The sequence below is a fragment of the Mycetomoellerius zeteki genome, unplaced genomic scaffold (genome assembly GCF_001594055.1).
Source record: "Mycetomoellerius zeteki isolate Tzet28-1 unplaced genomic scaffold, Tzet1.0 scaffold58, whole genome shotgun sequence".
NCBI lineage: Eukaryota > Metazoa > Arthropoda > Insecta > Hymenoptera > Formicidae > Mycetomoellerius > Mycetomoellerius zeteki.
The window spans coordinates 2,584,807-2,606,219 of record NW_017257588.1 but is presented as its reverse complement, the minus strand read 5'-3'; the positions used below and the strand labels follow the sequence as shown (position 1 = coordinate 2,606,219).

Here is a 21,413-nt window from a genome sequence, read left to right as displayed (position 1 = left end):
ATCGGCTCAAGGTCTGTGCTTGCAGATTTGCGGCTGATCTCGCGCGGTGGGAGATAACGGGAATTACTATCTTTTAACTAATTACGTTGTCAAGCGATGCCCGGAGGTGTGAAGTGACACCTCAAGCGAATGTCAAACTAGTTAATCGAACGATTCTGCCCGCTTGTATCTCTAATTAGCAATTCCCTTGAGCAAACAAACCTTTTACAGGGCGACACATTTACGTGTATTGGAAATGAATCGAATTTCCACAAACGAGAATATGTAATTTATGTAAACGCGAATTGCTTGGTTATCGCTGACATACTGACCCAATAGATGACGGAATCTTCTAATAATCAGTATACCGAGACTAGACTACTGATCATCATTGTTGTATCGATGGGAAGTTTTTGTGGAAACCGGGAACTCGCTGCCGAGCATCGGGTGCTAATTAAAGACAGCAGACTGCGTCTCGATAATGAACCGCCACATGACTTTCTAATTTCCTGAGAGTAATGAGTGTTCTTCGATGAGATGCTTACACGCTTTGATAGATACTCAGGATATTACGTATCGTAAATAGTTAAAAATATCTATTATATACAATAACATAAAATTATTATACTGGTCCCAACAATAATTAAACAATTTTTTCACATATAATAACATATAAAAAAGTTGTTTAATTATTCATTATATAATAACCATAAATTTTATAATAGCTTTAAAATATTTTATAATAGTCATAAATAAAATTACATTAAAAAATAGAAGTGATATTTAACATTCTTTATTATGTCCTTCTTATATAAACGATCGCCTACGAATGATATCAGTTTGATACCATTTCGCTTAATTAATTCGGTACCGCGCAATCGATCTTCTGATGATCGGTGAATTTATAGCAACTGAAGCAGTAACTGCTCAATATGCATGTGCAGAATGTCGTCCTAGAGGTATTACAAGGCCACCCAAGTGCAACGTTAATGTCAAGGTCGTGAAAGGTGGACATATAATACTAAACGCGAGAATAGTTCATAGTTTCGAACCCGATAATTTTCGCGCTGCGGTAATTAACTTTGTCAACGCGCGCAGTCGATGACTTCGCGTAATCTAAAACGATTCTAATCGAATTCTATTTTAGCGCGAAGCCGATCTCTGCACCGTCCTTAATAGCTTATATAGCTGCGCGCCATAAATATTACTTGTGGCTGGTTTCGCCAGTTAACTTTAACCTCAACTTAATTGATTCTTAACCAAGTCTCTGTGTGGAACTAAAATTATCAAGAAAGAAGAAACTGTGATTAAAAAGAAACGACTACGTGGCAAAATCTTAATCACGCGTTTATTTGTAATGGTTATAATTGAATGCTGTTAGCAAGTTTTTCTTTTTTGTGAATTAGCAATGAATCAGATTTCCTATAAAGTATGTATTCTCTACTTCTAATTAAGTTATATTCGCTAGATTGCATTACGAAAATAACGATATAACGAGCATCGTTCGCTCGCCATCGCAAGATAATTTTAACCGTATTAGGTTGCGTCTATTTATTATACTCATCTATATCAGTCTCACACACATATACATAGACGATTGTAACGAGCCCGAAGCGCTGAAGACATTCCGATTAATTATAATTGCTTTTCCCTCATCGATCTTCGCCTTACACGATAATGTCCCTCGATTTCTCTTAACGGAGCTAGACATAATGAGTAATTGTTTTCAGTATATATCCAATCCCAGGATTGTCAAAACAATATACTTACGCTGCGCGATACGCTGAGTCTATATTCGTAGGAGTTCCCTATCTGCTGCTGTGTGATTTAATAGATCTTACACATATCGGTGTTAGCGCCAGTTCTCTCGCATTATTATCGTCAAAAGCCTTTACTACGAGATCGTTGTGGCTGTTCCGCGAATAATACAACTCTGCGGTGATGGGAGTACATTATGGCACGTATACGATAACAAGACGGTTCAAACTCATGTCGTTAAACTCTGAATGAATCTGCTACATTTGTGAGATGCACGTACTAATATACCGACTTTGAAAAGGCGAACACTTTTGACGCTTCAAATATAAACCAATGAGGTTTTGGATATATATTCTGACTCTCCGTAGTTATCTTGATCCAATATGCCTCAAAAAAAGAGTAGATATAATCAATACCGAAATGCAGTAGATTAAAATGTTTTATGAGCAGATGTTGTGTAACCTGACGATAGTCATCTTATTTTTTTACGTAAACATCATCTAGAGTGTTTTACACCCCAATTAAAATCATTATTATTAACATATCGTATATTATTGCTTTCCGATTTACACATCTATAAGAACATTATGAATATGGATTCAACTATAATTTACTAATAAAAAAAATAAGTAGAAATCAAACAAATATTAAACGGAATAAATACGTTAAGTAGATTATTATAGTATTTATGAAAAAGAAAGATTTTAATATAACGTTTTTCATAGCGAGTCCTTGATGGAATTACATATTTAAAACTTCTTTTTAAAAAGAAAGAAAATATATTAATTGATATAGATACATATAAAACAATATTTTATAACAATTCAAATTTTTTCATCGCTGAGGAATAAAAATACCTCGTGCAACTATTACCCGGATTAAGATATATATATATATATATATATTAAAATTAATATAATATTTCTCGACTGTTGGAATGTTGAAAATTTCAGCGAAATTAAAATTTGAAGTTTGATACTAATGAATTTGATATTTCGAATGTAATTAAACGATTCAAATATTCCAAACCTTTTTTACTTTGTTTTGTTATTATCGATGCTGCAGTTATTTGATATCTTTCATTCAACACGAGAAATCTGAAATCCCACTGATTACTTCGTCCACGTCAATTCATCTCATTGTTACGACACCGCCAGCATATTCTTAGGTACTCGTAAAGCGCGAATCACTTAAACAGGGATTCGCTTGTGCTTTATCTCTCAGAGACGGGCGATCCGCGGATATTCTCCGACAAAAATAAAAACACGCTGGTCGTGGTACATCGCGCGTATGTTAATTATCGCGCATTACTACATACCCCGATAACGACTCGCACAATCTCGTGTCGTTAAACCCTCAATGAATCGAGCGCATTCAGGGAAACTAGGCTGCATTCGTGCTCGACATCGCGAACTTCCGAATGAGTGTCGAACCTTGCTTTATCGGCCGCGACTTGACCTCCACACAATCATTCGCTCGAATGTATCAAAAGTAGCGTATATCGGAAATGACTTGACGGTAAATCAGTATGAATTTAATCGGTTATCCCCAGGTGACCTATTTTTGTGATACGTGCAGTATTCTCTTAAATTTTACATAAGTATAGGATTTATGTCAGTATGAATAAATATTCGGTTATTAAAGAATATTGCATTAATTACATGGATTCCGATGAATTAGTTTTCACACATGGTGTAATTTATAATGTAGTGAACAAAAAATGTCATAGATGCAAAGTTCAATAATGTATAGTTTTTGAGCTATAATATATCAGATGTGTAAAACTTAATATAATCACAGACCTTTAATACACCATAATTCAAAAATTATTCATTAAGCCTTGTGTCTATAAAATTTTTTATTCACCACATTATAAACTACATTATACGTGAAAATTAATTCACTAGAATCCAATTTTCCATCTGATTAGTGCGAGGCGAGATACGAGGTCCTTTATGTATCGTTAAGAGAAAATATGCATGTGTTTCAAGATGGAAAAGTTCTGTCATGTAAGGTATTCTTAGTTCTGATAACAATATTTGCTGAAATTTAATATTTCGCGATTAACTCGATGGAGATTTGGACTTTGCGGAGATATAGTCGGAATATAAATCGCAATCGATGTTCTAACATCGACAGACGCGTCACGTTGGTCGTTCGAAAGGAGATCGTTTCGACGACACCGTTAACGCTATCTGATGCCGCGTGTGTCGACATAAACTTACAAACATTACCCCATAAAATCCAGAACGAATTTGTTCGCATCGGACAAACAATTTTGCGATATCGCTGATACGTTCACAGATAGATAGCTTACGACGGAGCGTATTGCATGTATCAATTTTTAATCAATAATCTTACTGCTTTGAATCGAATTCGCGTGAATAACGCAAATATTACAGCGTAGAGGGAAATTGATTCAAATTGTAACGTGCTCGGCGCAACAGCTCGTTTATTAGGAATTTCTGATGCAACAATCACGGGATGGAAAGTGAAACGTCAATAATTGGCGGTGCGATTCGTTGCGCTTTGCTATCGAGAATACGACTTCTCGAAAGCCTCCACGGGTCATCGTGATTCAACCTCACGTCTTTAAACCTTCAATGAATCCGTTACGTTCGGAGAAGTTTACGAACGAGCGTCATGCATGTAAAAAGAACTTCCTTCTTCGACTCTAGCGAGTTCGACTTGAAGTGTTAATTGAAGATGTTTAATGCGCTGTTTCTAACCACTTGCCAATCAATCAAAAACTTGAGGAAATTAATTCTAATATCGCGAAAATAAACTCTATTTTAAAAAAAAAAGATCTGATCTCTCTCTTTTTTAATTTTAAATTAGAAATTATATACTCTCTTTAATTTCATATTAATATAATATTTTAAATTTAATTTCATACAACCTGAAATTAAATTTTTTTGCCTTTGAGATTAATTTCCCCAACGTTTCAGAGAAATAACTGCAACGCTACATTCCTCGATTTTATCGTAATGAATATTCCAATAAACATCTCGTTGCGCGTGAGCAAACAGTTCGCAGGTAATATCGCGCTAGTTACGAAATCCACGAGTTGGTATGTTATTAAACTTGGATCTAATTCGTCACGCTCAGAGAAATTCCGGAGCATCTCGACGCGAATCGTAGACGATGCGGAAGCTCAGGATCGAGTCAGCGATGCGCGTTAGGTGTAATTAGAACGAAAACGCGGGATTTGAATGCTTGATGAGGCTCGAAGAATAGCGAGGAGGAGAAAAAAGAGAGAGAGAGAGAGAGAGAGAGAGAGAGAGAGAGAGAGGTGTGTCATTAGTAGTCCAACGGGCTGGTGAGTGGCATTCCGTCCTCAAGCCGCGGAACAGCGACGTGCCCTCTTCCACTTCGTCGTCTTTTCTTCTCCCCCATTCCCTCCATACATCGTTTCCAGCTTTTACGTGCCACGAATCAGGGTCCCACGAGCGTGGCCTATTCTCCACGCGACGCATACAACAAACGCTCGTAACGATTGTCCCGCTGAGACGCAAAGCGTATAATTATAATATGCCGTCACCTCAAGCGCGCGATCGTCGATTTGACAATCGACTCGATGGTCCATTCTTGTCGAATATGTACAGATCCAACATCTCTCGAATAAGTTAGAATCGACCTCTAGTTATTGGGGAGCGAGCTGCTTAAATCTCTGTCATGTGGGGATAAAGATAAATTGATTCAACCCGCTTAAAAAAAAAGTGCTTCAAAATTTTTTTCTAAGCGATAAACACAAAATTCTGTACACATTTTTATAACTAAATAATAATTCGTACTAAATGCATGAATTTTTAATTTAGACTCGTTTTCACAATATATTGTATAATTATCTAAAGATTAAAAGTTTACCAAAAGATCCATTGTGAAAACAGGTCTTACTAATGTTAATGGATTTTTTGTGTATCTATTTTTCAAATATTTTTATATTTTCTTTTATCAGTAAAAAATTGAGGGGATTGGCGGAATAAAGGTACAACAAGGCCCCTTTTTCGGATATTAACACAAATAAACAAGGAATTGATGTTGCTTATATTAATTAAATCTGAACTTTCAATTGTCCTGTGGTGGTGAAAATGATATAATTTATGGAAAAAGGGCATAAATGATGTTAATGAGATTTTTACCAGAGACTGAACAAAAATGATACGACAATAATCGATTTTATTCCTGTCAGAGATCTTCGCGCTTCCGTTCTTTCATCCGTACGAGATTGCGTTGCGACGCCAGTAAAAAAATTAGATGCACGGCGCCTCTCGCAGCACCGGAAGTGGGCGACCGGATGATCGATTATCGAATCATTCCATTGCGCTACCACGACGTAAAGGTTTCGTCTGTTCAACTGGGTAACGGTACCATACCGCTATTCACGGAACATTGCGTGGGTTGCGTGCTCATTATCGAACGGATCGTTATCCAAAGGTTCATAGAGGGATATAATTTATCGGATCATCGCACTACCGAGTCTCTTAACAAAAGAGAAAATACGTGAGATTCACGGGAAATTCCCAAAAGTTCCGAAACCAAGATGTCCTCGAGAATTTCTCGCACGAGCGCGAACACATGTAACAAGGATCGGATTACCGAAAACTGACACGCGTAATTGTATATTGCTCCGCTGAAAATATCTTCCAACTCGCGAGGAAATCGCGTAACTAGTATTTTGGGATCTCAAATGTAACTCGTATACTATAAATAAATTTTAGACCTAATCGCGTATGTGGGTAATCGAACGTAATTTACAACTGTTTAATAGTACATATAAATCTAACATGAAATTAACGTTCCTGTATTTCATACAAGAAACCTTATGATAATCCTCAAGTGTTTCACACATGAAATATATAAAACAGAGTATTCGCTCGAGATGTGTGTGCTTGTGCGAGCTAAAAAGCGTGTAGGAACAGAGACCAGGAGAGCGCTTGTCGATCAAGGGATGGTGATTTCGACACGATTTCCGTCTCGTAGAAAGCAAAGCAGACCAGACCGCAGACGGAGTATTCTCTATATTGAATACGGTGACCGGAAAGCGTACCGAAATAAAACCTGCATCACCCTTTCGCATTAGCCGTTCGTTAGCTAATCCCTATTTATACGATATTATATGTTCGGCGAAGCGCACACATATGTCTCCAATGTCTTGGAAGAAGGATAGAAATAAAGGAGGAAGAGGACGAGAAAGAGATCATCACGCACATATGCCTAACACGCGTAAAACCCGCGCACGTCGATGGTTTAACGCGGCACGCATATCGACGGCGTGTTACACGACTAAAAATACCCTCGAAAGCATTTAGATAAGTCCTCCGTCTCGAAGACGGAACCCGAAGCGGGTTGGATCTGGTGGGCGGTTTATTAATGGACTCGAATCGACCAGAAATCAAAATTATTGTAGGCGTGTACGATGGTCGGCACACACCATGGTCAGAATCCACCCGACGCAGCCGAGTCGGAAGTCTCGGATGGCTATACATAACTGAAAAAAATATAGGTCCTCTTTTCCAACAATTCCTATACATTTGTGAGGAAGCTGATTTCAGACTATCTGTCTGTTTAGCTAATTTAATAATAAGTAAATAAGAGCCTCGGCTCATTTACTAACTCCTGTAATCGCCAGGAAGCAATTACTTTCAAACACGGTCATTATATACATATACTATCCTCACATAGTTTCTATGCCACACACAGCGTTGTTGCTATCTTGTTTCCGTATTACCTGTACACGTCCTGATTTCAATAATCTTTCTGACAGTGATAAATTTTTTCTTCAGCGATTACAACATTTTGAACAGCGGAAATATAAATTGATCATATCGGCGAGAAAAGTTGAATTATAAAATGGAACATAAAATATATAATACAAAATAGAATTAGAAATAGGATATAGGAATATAGACATTAAAAATAGAAAAAAAAACAGATTTCTATGACACACTTTGGTTTGTTGTTTGATAAACCTCGATAGCCTCGTCGCATGAAGCAAACATTTTGTTGTCGCGCTTATCAGCTCATAGAAGCGAGCTGTATGAAACGTCTTGTAATCGCGGAATGTTGGAGGCGAGTTGCAAACACTTCTCGTTTGTCACGATGAATCTTTATTAGAATAGATGCCTACTCGAAGGCGATTGATCTCATTTAACATTCGTATAATCTCCCGCATGGCCTTGGTTCCTCTTGCAAATAAACCGAATGCTAATAAATTCAACGCCGGGAAGATCTTTCAGCGACCTATTAAAATTCCCGGACGACAGCTGGTCGAAAAGTTGATGGTTTCTTAAGTCTCAGCCACGTTTAAAATCGTGCAGAAAATGTTCGCACGGTCACAGCCAACACGATGTTTGTTTCACATTATTACAAAACAAACCTGCCTACCTCTACCTATCTAGATTGCAAACATATCCGCAATCGTATGCTTGTGAGTCATAGACCAAGAAATGATTTATTGCTTCAATTAGACTTAAGTATGCAGATAAATCAGCCTTTTTTCTACATTTATTAATTTCTACAAAGCCACATGCCGTTGAATTGAAAAGGCAGATAATTTTCCAGACGCATTCGTCGAGCGATCTGGCTCTGTTAAGAAAATATGAACAAGTTGTGCGTAAGAGGCATCTGAAAAGATTTCAGTAAATTTACTCTCTTTCTCTAGCGAGTGAATTGCGCAAACCGCGGAAACGCTCGCTTCTCCTCGTGCTGTTTTGTCGATCGAACAGTGAAACGTTGCATGAATGCTGCTTGCATAAAGTCACGACCGTCTTATTTCCTTCTTACTCTTCTTCTCTCTCTCTCTCTCTCTCTCTCTCTCTCTTTCCTTCTCTATGCGGGAGATATAGACAAAATACCTACGAAGAAAAGATATTTACACGACTGACTGCCGCCGCATTGAGGCCGAGGCTTGACATCTCTCGCTCGCAGCTGTGCAAATCGCTACCGTAAGAATGCGCATGTAAATGAGACATATCACGAAAAACAACAGTAAAAGGAGGAAACAAGGAAAGTTCTGCCTTCTCACCGTGATTATTTCACGCGATTTCGTTTTCTCGGATCACGCCGGCCGGCAAGAAATCACGGGCCATGAACGAGCGGGCTCGGCCTAAATACGAAACGAGGACGCCGGAATCGTGTCTCCCTCGGTTTTGCTCGGAATAAATGCGAGTCAACCACGAACGTGTTGGACGTCTTGTTTCGATTTTGAGGCTCGTATATTCGGCAGTACGAGAGTATGGAATGCGACAGCGTGAAACGAATGTTACCAACTAACAATCGTTTCTAATCACTCCAAGTGTCTCTAAATGTTTATATATGTATTATATTTAGCATTTTTCTTAATTTTCATAAAAATATTAATAAATAACAAAAATGTTGTAGCTATATCTAGAACATAATTAGATTCTTGTAGACATTGCCATATCCGAGATTCGAGAAAGAGAGCTTAGAGAAATAATGTTTTCCACCAATGTAGATTACTTTAATCTCAGTTCAACTTAATTACTGTTCATATTTTTCTAATTTTAAAAATTAGAAAAAGATGAAAAAAGTAAGTTAAACTGTGATTAAATTTAATCGTTGAAATCGGGCATGAATGTCTTACCATTCGCGAATACGACAATTCTCCAAGACAATTTTCTCGCAAATTGTTCGACACTTATCGTAAAATTAGTTTATATAAAAAAATATTTATACGCCGAATGCAAAGAGCAAAACACCCAGCGAGCATTGATGGCGCTAAACAATGCAAAAAACTCGATACTATTATAAATATTTCATAGAATGACGATTACGTAACGCAACGATTTCATAATAACGTGTTATCGATTGCGCTTGTGCTGAGAAGTCAAAGGCGACATCGCAGAAAAATTATGCCTGAAAAGCGTTTCAACACAAAATGTCCTTCGCAACGAACTTCCTCATCTCGATTTGTTTTCGGCTAGTGATCACGGCGTTAATCGTGGATTAATTACGCGCTAATTTTACCAGTAAACATCGACATGCTTGAAAGCTCGCCAGATACTCGTATACGCTTCTCGCGCGATAACGATTATGTAAATATGTTGGTTTTATCGCGCTCCCACTCTGACGAGAGAAAAAAATTCCAAGTGCTTTGTATTCGAGACATCGAGGAACGAGGGATTGGACACAATGATATAAAATGCTCGTTATGCAACGCGAAAGAAGCGATTTCGCTTAAGCAACTGCAATTCGAAGACTGATAATCGCATTCCTTGAATTTTTCGTTACCGAGTTGAGCAAACCGTGTACACAAAATGTTATTATCGCGCATACTTGGGCGTTGGTATTACAACTACACTGAAAAAAAATATAGTCAATTTTAATAAATATTTAGTTCAATACTGCCAACTAAACATTTACTTACAGTAAATAATTATTTGTTCAGTAAAAAGAATGATTGTTAAATCAAATTAATGTGTCTTGTATCAAATAAATATATCTTTATATTTAATAAATATTTAGTTGGCAGTATTGAACTAAATATTTGTTAAAATTGACTATATTTTTTTTCAGTGTAATACTTGAATTATTAATTAATGTGCTGTTTTCGCTCTAACATAAGTGAGAAGTTGAGTTGACGTTTTGAAAGTGAACCTATTCGCGCGACTATCATTAATTTTTCTTATGCTCAGAGTTGTCATTTCCATATCTCTTTTTTATAGGTAATCATTATATCGGTGACGTAACTAGCTGGAGGCGATTGTAATGAAAAATGAAGATTCTATCTATAAAATTCTCGTGTTTTTCTATAAAGTGAAGAAGCAGATTCATCAATGAATGTATTGCTATCCATAAATTTGTAAATGAGGATTGATTATATAACAAGATCATCAAAGAAATGGGATTTATTTGATATTTCTCTTCGCGTAAATACATCACAGGAATACGAGAAATTTATGGCACAGTTATACGGTGCGAGATAGAATCCACAAACCCAAAGTTAAAGGCCAGCTGTCTTGTCGACTGGACTGACAAACTTATGGACGGTAACGGTCTGGCTGACTCTCAAGTATCACATTTCCACGCGAGTGACCGATTCAGATATATATGGCGATTAATGCGTCTCTCTAGGGAAACTCCGGAAAAGCGGAAGAGAGAAGGATGATTAAGGTATATGCAGACAGAAACGTTTTTTCTCATGCGGGTTGACCTCCCGTACAGCGACTCCCCCTTCTCTCGGTCCTATCAAGCTCAATTACTTAATTAATGGGCTAAACCTGCTAAACTCGCGTGCATATGACGTAATCTTTGATATATTCGTATGCCATGTCCGTAACGTGCATTCTCGTGAAGAAAAGCACGCGCGAGGCGCACCCACTGGATAAGACTACAAATATTTATAACGAGGTGTGTGCGCATCAAGCGTGAAGTATGAATTATCACATCCAATAATTATTTTGCCAATAATTAGATAAAAATACAAGAAGTTTTATCATTATACATATCTCTTAAAATAGAATTTTTTCATCAAATGTATACGTACCACGCAAACGAATGATCGCTAAATTGCTAAAAATTTCGTTTACAAGATGAAGTCTAGTTAAATCAAACTGTCAGTAAATGTCAAGGATTTCAAGAGAAACGTCTTATTAAAATTTTATCACCATGATGTGAAAATGATGCATCGTAAGATTTTAAAAGATATACGCTTTTTCAATACGCTATCAGAAGATAGCTAATAAGATCGTAAGATATACATGTGTACATAGATACATGTAGAATGAAACGATAGATTGTGATGACAATGTGTGCCAGGAATGGAGTCACGCTGTTCGACAAATTCTCTCGCATTCATAGACGTCGACAAGCTACACAGAACTTAACCGTACCATTGCCTCGTCGTTGCTATTGGTGGAACTCATTTATATTGACCCTTAAATTTTTCTCCACGGATCGGTGGCGCGGCGGAAGAAGAGTAATGAGTGATTCAAGGAGAAACGACGAGGATCCTTGTAGCTATCTGGTTGCACAACTGTTTGATACGCGACGCGTGTTCGCGTATCACACGCATGTTTTATCTTGTGCAACCGGCTTTTCCTCTTTTCTTCGCGGTTCGGCATTTCAAAAAACAAGCCTCGTTGCGAAAGGGAGAACCGTTATTGCCCGCAACCTTCGACACGCATAAATGAATGATTTACGGATTAGATTTATGAATACAGATCTACTTTTTGAAACGTAAGACTTGGATTCCTATTTTTTCCAATTTACATATTAAATCTTATAAGACCATATATGTGAGAAACACAACCTAAAGAAATCAATGTCTTAAACGATCTGGCTGGATCTTAAGTGCTTGTATGATTTTATATGCTACGTATGTAGTCCTTTTTTAAAATGCGCGCTGAAATGATTTTCTAATTCAATTTTTTTTCAATCATCAAAGTTCAAGCAAAATGAAATTTGCGCGCGCGCAAAATAAAGTATTACATAATATAGCTACCTCTTCAATCATCGGAAATTGAGCGAAAAATAAAAAAATTTAGCAATTTATTTTGAAGTACTATACAGTTGCCTTTTTTCCAATATAAAATAAAATAATATAATTTATTATATTTCGTGAATACTTTTAATCTATCATGCTGACGATCGAACATGTCGCCAGTTTGGCCTAGGTCTTTGCCCTACAAAACTAATGTAGGTCGCACGTAATGATAAACCGGACGAGCGGCTAAATTTCTCAGAGTTACCACTGCAACCACGAACATAATTCGCGGTCAATAATGTCCGTCATCAGGACCCGCGTCCAAATTATCGCACTGCCAGTGCATTGTCTCGTATGTCACCGCTATCGAATCACCAATTCAAATTCGAAACAAACCTCGACGACATGATCGCGTCGTGACGCTTTATCATCGTTCTCTTTCACTTGTATTATCAGTTCCGTATCATCCGTGCATTGAACTCAGTCAGATCCTATCATCCTCTTGGCGCCGCAATAACATATACGGCCCTGTGTTAGATCTTCTGTCATGAAGGTATCGATTTCTAAACGGTCTATAAAATTCTCGAAGATTCTGCCGTCATAAAAGAAATTATCTTTACTTCCTTTAAATGACTTATAAAAACACGGTTATGTATTATAGACTATAAAAATAGATGAAGTTAATTTTGTCTAATCTAATTGGAGTAATTGCGATAATATTATATTGTGGCATCATAACGTTCTTTTAAATTAATTAACTATTTCTCATTCTTTAACGAGTAATTAAAAACACTTTAAATTATTATTATATAATTTCAGTTTTATTGAATAAATGGAGAACTATAATCGCTGAATAATTTTACTGTTACTTTGATTTAATTGCTATAAATTAAATTTTGTTACCGCCATTCAGTTATTACACAATTAATTCAATTCATAATTAATTCATTAAGCCTATATTTTGTATTTTCTTGGAAGAAAAGATTTCGAAATAAAAACATCTTCAATAACAATGAAATTAGGAAAACGAGTAGTCCGTCAAGACTGACCTATTTTTCCTGTTACTTCATGCTAGCACGTTCAAGGATTAATAACGAAGGAAGACGTATTTCCTAATCCCTAATTCGTCTACTAGTTCGGACAGGCTCTTCACGATCGCAGTCACGCACGAAACGAGTCGGCGGTCTGTGGCGGTGGTCCGTCTGTCGGGATAAGAAAGAAAGGAAGCCGCTCCTATTATTACAAAAAGGAATAAAATAGATCAGAGCATCGGATGCACGTCGGAGGCTGTGAGGAGAATTCCTGCGAAGAACGGAACCAGTTTCCAGAAAGTTGTGAATGTCGAACTCCTCACTATCGAGCGACCATCGGCCGAACAGCTTCAGCATTCGACCATCTGCTCTCTCCTACCTGGAACACGCGTTCACCTGGCCGGTCTCCCTCCCCCCCGCGTACTTCATCGCCGCCTCCACCCAACCAATCGGTCTCGTTCATCTTATTTTAGGGCCATTCAGCCATCGCCACCGGTTCTTCGATGGGCCACGTTCCTTCGCGGTACCTCACGTGGAGAAGTCTCAATGGAATTCTCCTCGGCGAACGCACTTTTTTGCCAGACTTTCCTTTTGGACAACTGCGAGAATCTTCGTTTCCCCCCGCACGTTGTGAACCCTAAGTATGTCCTTTCGATTTTTGATGACGAATTACGTAATCGGTGCATGATCGTGCGGAAATGAATATTATATATGTAAAAAAAACCCTTAGCTCCTCAAATTATATATTATTACGTTTCTGATCTCGAATCTTTTTGATGAGCTTTATTCACAAAAAAATATACATACAAACAATAAATAAAAATTTTTTACTGATTCAATAATAAAAATTATTTCTCTATGTGATCTCTTTCAATCGTTATTTAGTTCAAGATTAACGACATTAACGAAATAAAAAGAAGGAATTTTTTACAAAAATCTGCTCAAAAAGAAAAGGTAAATGTTGATTTGCTCCATCCATTGTTTTATATAAATTTTCTATATAATTTTTTATCTGTTTTAGTCGCAATTTAGTAGAATTAGCGTAATCAGTACTGTTCTGCGACTTGACGATCAATTCGAGTGACGTGACCGACTCGCCCCGGCGCGCTGCGATGTTTTCCGGTGCGTAGGTACACCAGGAAGCGTAATTAAGCTTTTTTTTTAATTCGAAATTGCTTCTTCCGCGGTAGCGATCATGACATGCTCGCCGATTAGTCGTACAATGGTGGCTATTGTTGCTAGCAACTATTCATACAGAAGATGTTAAGGCGCCTTTTTCATTCCATATTCGCTTTAAATCTGCATTGATACATATCTGAATACTTACAGGATGCGATTTTTCATTTCTCCGAGACGTCCAAAAAAAAGTTCAGACACATATTTCGACGCTAGTTACCGTGATAAAACAACATTCATATATCGCAAAACAAACCGGTCCTAACATTCCTATATTTCATTATTATTAAAAAAATATTTTTTTAACGTATTAATTAAAAAACGAAATAAAACTTCTATATAGATAAACGTAGATTGAAAGTACGATAACATGTAAGATATTTTAATTGGAAAAACAAACGTTTCGACTCATATCCTTTTAGATACGATTATGGAATCGTTTAGAATGGATTCTATCAGAATTGTTCAAGTATTCTCTATAGGTTTCTATTGCGTTTTTTTTTTAAGGATTTTTATACATATTTTCAAAGCGATAAAAAAATTATGAAAAAATTATAGATTTTCTAAATCACGTTTAAATATAATAGGTACGACAAATTTACTATTTGGATCATAAGTTATTTTAATAAATTGTAGTATCTTTTAAATCTGTGCTCTAAAAAATAAATATAAAATGGAAATATATTATAAAATAAATGATAAAAATCTCAATTTTTAAATATAAGTACATTATGTACGTAGAGATTATTTACGTAAAGTTACATTGCGATGCATAAATTAGTTGTCCAGGAAATAAACAAAATATTTATTTGTTTTATATCTTTGTAACTAATCAGTGAATCGCAATAAAACTTTGCATAAATTATTTTGAATATTTAAAGTACTTGTAAAATAAAAATATAAATTTTTTTATCAATGTTAAAATTTTAATTTTTAACAATGAAAATAATAACAAATAAAATAAATAAACTACAAAAATGTGTTATTTAACAAAAATATAATCTTATTCACATAATTTTCATATGTGTAGTTTATTTGAAGTGTAAATATTAAACATACTTCCAAATTTAAGTATCTGCAGACTGAGGGTCAAAAGATGTAAATATAGCTTCAAACGAACGTTGCAAGCAATTGAAAATCCAAATTTAATTTTCTTTGCAGGAACTGTACGTCTTTAAGGGAAAATGGAATAATTCCGATCAGAATCCATTCTAAACAGTTCCATAATACGTGCCCTGGCTCCTCCGAAAAAATGCTCATTTCGCGTCGTACGAGTTGTCACAAATTAATGTGAATGCGAGATCTTTAAATAAGATCTCGCGAAGGATCGACAATGCACGGCAGCGCAATCTCGATTTTTGCCGGCGAGTAATGAGGCGCGAGCAAAGATCGGTATTGACGCGTTCTCTCGCTATGTTGGAGTAATGATGGCCTGTTACCGCGATCTACTCCATTGCTATCATCATAACGCAACGTGCGCCTTTACGCGATGTTCGTTACAGAAGCGATGCCTTTGAGGCGCGATAATAAATGGACAGTTTCGCAATGGGGAATGCTCTTAACGCGCTACACGTTTTAAAGAGAGGTACGTAAAGTTACACGAACAACAAGTGAGAATTCGCACGATTTATGACGGCAGAGTGTATACGTTTCCGCCGTAAATGATTTTGTATAATTCTTACGCTCGTTCTCCGTTTTATTTTACGCGCGTTCTCACGGTGTATTTTTATCCAGGCGAGAATACGATAAAAATATAAATACAATAACCATCGGAACTATTTCCATCCTCACTTATTTCTTTCGTTTATCGTCGATGCGAATTAATTCATATTAAATTAATGGACGTTAAATATACGAATTAATTCTAACGGATATTAAATTAATTGACGTTAATTAATTGACGAATTAATTCTAATGGATATTAAATTAATTGACGTTATAAGAATCACGCAACCTGTATTTATCTGACCTTTGAATTTTAGCAAAAAATAAAATACGAGTCTGTCTTACATCTTTATATAGCAAGAATAGCATCCGTCATAAAGCATAACGGCACGAAAATAAAACGTTTCGATTTTCCTCGCACACAATAAATATGCGAGGTGGATAACGAGCAGATAACAAATTCTTATCGCAAGCTCCGATAAATTTTGTTTCAAATGTCAAAGTCTCTGTTTAGAGAAGCGCGTTATCATAAAATAACAATTTCAACGGTCAGAAATAAGATGCTCTCTGTTCTCTTGTTTTTAATAAAATAACTTACTCGAGTAACGTAAACGAAATCAGAGGTTCCGGAAACTTTCAACAATTTTACGACAGAGCCCGGATGGCAAGCTGACGTTATTCGTAGTAGCTTTAATATAATTTTAACGTTAACCTTGTTACCTGGTTACGCTCGCGTCCATCGAGCGTCGATCGGACGATGCCAGATTAAGCTGGAGGCGTCAATAGCGGAATCGAGAAGACACTCACCTTGCACGGCGAGAAGAAGCACCAGGAGGCCGAGTATTCGTGGCGGCAGCATTTTTCCTCTCACGTCCGTTCCTCTTTTCCCTCTCGTTTAAATCACTTGACAATCAACGGCACAAATGCGCACCACTCTCCCCTCGAATCGAATGTCGCGGAGGAGACAGAAATCTTCGCCGGCGGTCTTCGTCTCGGATCCAGAGATCGCGCGATCGATGATAATTCGCGCGCCCGGCTCGAATCGCGGCTCGAAGATCGAACGCACCCGCGGCGGTGTGTATCCCGTCACTGCGTACCGTCCTCTCGCAGTTGTACGGTAATCGAGTACGCCGAACTGGACACCGAATACAAACTGAAGCTCCGAACGAGCGAAGCGAACACGCGCGGTGCGCGGTATCCAAAGAGCGACGGCGGAATCGCGCGCCCCCGGCTTTTTACGGGGACTGCGCATTCGGGCTGCGCAGTCGCCGGATGAACCTCTGTGTGTGTGTGTGTGTGTGTGTGCGTGTGCGTGTGTATGTGTGACGCACTTGCTTTTACTGCGACACGTATGTACGTGTGTTTAAGGTTCGCTCCGCGTGTGAGGTTCATTTAACTCTTTTTTTCAATTCGTGGATACGTATATCGAATTTTAAATAATAAAAATTTTTATGGACCAATTTTTATTGGACTCAATTATAATTCTATCACTATCATTTGGTGAACTTTATGCCATTGTTTTATTACATCAAATATAAGTTTGTATTATGTTTTGTTTATTGTTTTTATAGTCAACCGTTAATAATTTTTATTATAAAGAATAATAATATTAATTCCTTGATACGAAACATATAATGTAGTAAGTTATGGCTATTAGGAATTAGCGCTGTACTAAGTGCGCGATGAATTTTTTATATTAGTAATTTTATTTAATTAATAATTAGTAAACATGTTTCGGCTAACGTTAAATGGCGAAAACGAATATTGGAGGTTTATACATTCTAACTTACGAATCAACTCTATGTAAGAAACATTATTGTACTGAGGATGACTATAAAGTTAGCCGAAACATGTTTCCTAATTATTAATTAAAATTACTAATATCAAAAATTTATCGCGCACTTAGTACATTTAATTCTTAATAGCCATAGCTTACTATATTAAATTTTTATTATGTTTATATCTAATTAATTACTAATGTTTAACATTGATAATGATCCGATCGGAGGCGAAACGTTTGTTTTTGTAATGCTTTTCACTTGTAATTTTTTTATGTTAATATACAATTAATACTGAATTTATTGTATTTAGTTCGTAATCTTTTTCAACATTATTTCTTTTAATTTTATATTACTTGAGCCATATTATATTGTGTATTAAAAAATTTTTATATTTTTGTGCGGATCATTGTGACGCTTCAAAAACGCTATCTTTTAAATAACAAATTACAAATATAATAAAATGCCTGTATGAGCCTATGGAATGTATTTGCCAACAAAGTTAACTACGAGTACATCGTTGGTAAGTACATATATTCCAATTTGCGAATTATATCTTATCGCCTTATAAATATATCTGTTATTTGCACATCAACAATCAGAGAGGCTTATATTTTACCTCAAACACGATACTTATAAAATATTTACAAAATATTTATAAATATTTATAAGGTTTATTTTAAGTATTGTGTAAATATTTTGTGGTCTCTTAGATTGCACAGATTATTATAAACATTTATTATACATATTATGAAATATTTATTATGTAATAGTATTATGTTATAGTAAATGCTATGAAAATACTTAATAAGACATTATAATCAAAGTAAAAAATACTTATTAGAAATATTTATTTATATTTATCATAAATATTACATAAAAAATATTTAGTCTAGATTTTAATAATATTTCGAATAAAGTACTTTACATAAAATATGTATGAAATATCTACATAACATTTCAAAAAATGAATATTAATAAATATTTAAGGTATCATAAATATTCTGTGCTGTCTGGGACTTATATTTGATTTATTCTTAGAGTTATAAAATTTTTTTTTAACAAAGAACTTTTCTCGTCTGATTTTATCTCGTTTTCATTTTTACATTTTTTGTGGGAGCCTTAATTGTGAGTCTATGAAAGGTTAATACGAACCTAAGTTTCTTCTGAAGATGAGACATGTACAAAAAACACTCGATGTATGTTACGTAAAATATAACGTGCAAGTTTTAATTTTCAAGATATTAACTCGGAGATGGAAAAAAACATTTATAAAATCCCATAATCACCGTATCTCTTATCTTTACGCAGACACGCGACACGCATAATCTCAGATGATACGCGATAAAGCCAAATGGATCTTTTACAAGATCTAGAATTCAGATTGCAATTACGTCTTCTTATCGACTTCTTATCGATGTCACGTTCTACTCTACTTGTTTCCGCGTATTCGCTTATACATATAAATGCACGGATGTTAAAGCACACTTTTTCCGATTTTATCGATATCGATCTAGACGCGTTCTCTGCTGTATCTCTCTTACTTTATATAAATATCTTTTTCTTTACACACTGTTCTTAGATAAAATTGCGTTTCATAATCCAAGATGTTTAGCAATTTCAAATAATTCTGGTAATAAAAACTCGGTGTAGTTTATTCAAATTTATTCACGTACTAGCTTTTCCAGAGACTTCGTAATGTTATTTCTTTCAGTCTAATGTTAACGGTGCACCTTTGGATTCGAGGTAAATTCGTCACGGTCTCTCCAATTCCAAAGTTGGCTGCGAAAACATGAATGTAAGTAGGTGTAAAGTTTCTCGCCGGCGCACGCTGCGACGCATATAAGCGACGTAAACGCAACCGGCATGCCAACAATCGCTTACGTGCACACATATGGGATCCGATTTGCACGTGATGGATGTACCGCCTCTCGGTTTCCTCGTCCCATCCACTCGCTCATCGTGTAAAACACGACGACGACGTTAAACGCTCGATTATTCCCGCTTTCTAAATAAAGTGGCCGATGCCACTTCAACATTGCACGAAGGACGTGTCCTTTCCCTCTCGAAGGTTCTGTCTGACATTCCTAGCTCCCACGTTGCGATCCGATTAGTCGTACAAGGAGGAAACATGAATCATTGCCATGGGATTTCAACATAGAATTAAGGAATGATTAGTCTGAAGATCTGTTAACAAGCAGATCGTAATGCTAGAATTACTGTGAAATCAGGACTTGTTAATTAATTAACAAGGAGGATCTGCCGTTACAAATAAGCGTACGTTTTTTAATGATAATTGTTTAAATGATAATTGTCTTCAATTTTCTAAGTTCTTTGTTCTCCTCGGTAATTATATTAACAATCTTCTTTTAAAAATTAATTTAAAAAGAAATAAGATTGATTTCTCTCTCAAGGACAAGCGAGTTCATAAAAATTAAGTTCCACGTCGTTAAATATATATTCAGGCGTCCATACTCATCCAATATTCATATATATCCATATTTTTCATAAATTTTTCTAAATTTCCACAAGTTAAAATCGCTCTCAAATAATTCTTCTTTTCATTTTCTTTATAAATGCTTACTTATAGTTAATTTATTCATGATTTGTTCTACGATCTGTTTGTACTACGAATAAAGTAAATGAATGAATATCGTGACAAAATGAGATATGTCATTATTTTAAGTGTCTCGTGCTGGATATAAATAAAGATGTATGCACGATCAATTAATGTTAAATATACACGAGTCGTCGTGATGATGAAAAACTTTCTCTTTTTGGCCAGAGTTATATTAACACGTTGTCACCGAACTGTACAAGCATGACTTATCAACGCAACGGCGTGACTAATCCGCCACGAAAAAATAGTGATGTCATGCAGCGAAAAGGTGCACATTCGGTCATGGCGGTCAATCGACTAAATCCATTTCTATGTGGAATTATGCAGATTGTCTTTGTTATTTTTACAACAAATACCAAATGTCGGACTCTCTCTTTATGTATTTTTTTTTTTTTTTTCGAGAAAGTCGCGATCGGAACTTCGCTTTTCTAGAAGTCACGAAGAATCGCTTTTCTATTACTATTGCCTTTCACCGAAAATAAATATGTTGTCAGGGGAAAGGCAGATATGTATACTCGGTATTAATGCGCTAACAAGACGTGATTCACTCGGCCACAGATAAGCAATTGTAATTAACGTAATCCTTACGCGGAGAGATACCATGTAATATCACGCGGATAAAATTAACGCTTGACTCGATAGCCTTCAATTCACTTCCTGCATGATCTCAACGTGCAACGTATTAAGCGTATTCAAAAAAGAAATCAGTCTATTGGTGCCTCCGGACGATATGATCAACCTATGCCAATATTAGCAAATATCATACACATACAGTGAGTGCAAAAAGTATTCGTACAAGGAAATTTTTTATTAAAAAAGTCTTATTTGTAGAAAGTAAACATTAATTAGCAATTTTATACAATGAATACGTTCTGTTCTAACATAAACAAACGAGCTTCGTATGCATTCCTGATTTTAGAAGCTAAATTTCTCAATAAATTTCTCGACTGTACGAATAC

The 21,413-nt window shown here is 36.1% G+C and overlaps 1 protein-coding gene across 1 annotated transcript in view; it reads right to left on the bottom strand.

The window, feature by feature from the left end:
• The window catches only part of LOC108728114 (neurotrimin), a 62,210-nt gene extending 44,920 nt beyond the window's left edge, over window positions 1-17,290 (bottom strand). The window contains exon 1 of the mRNA XM_018456486.1: window positions 16,864-17,290. Within this exon, the coding sequence (XP_018311988.1) occupies window positions 16,864-16,915 (52 nt within the window). The 5' untranslated portion in view covers window positions 16,916-17,290. The remainder of the gene's footprint in view (window positions 1-16,863) is intronic.
• Window positions 17,291-21,413: the final 4,123 nt, after the last annotated feature.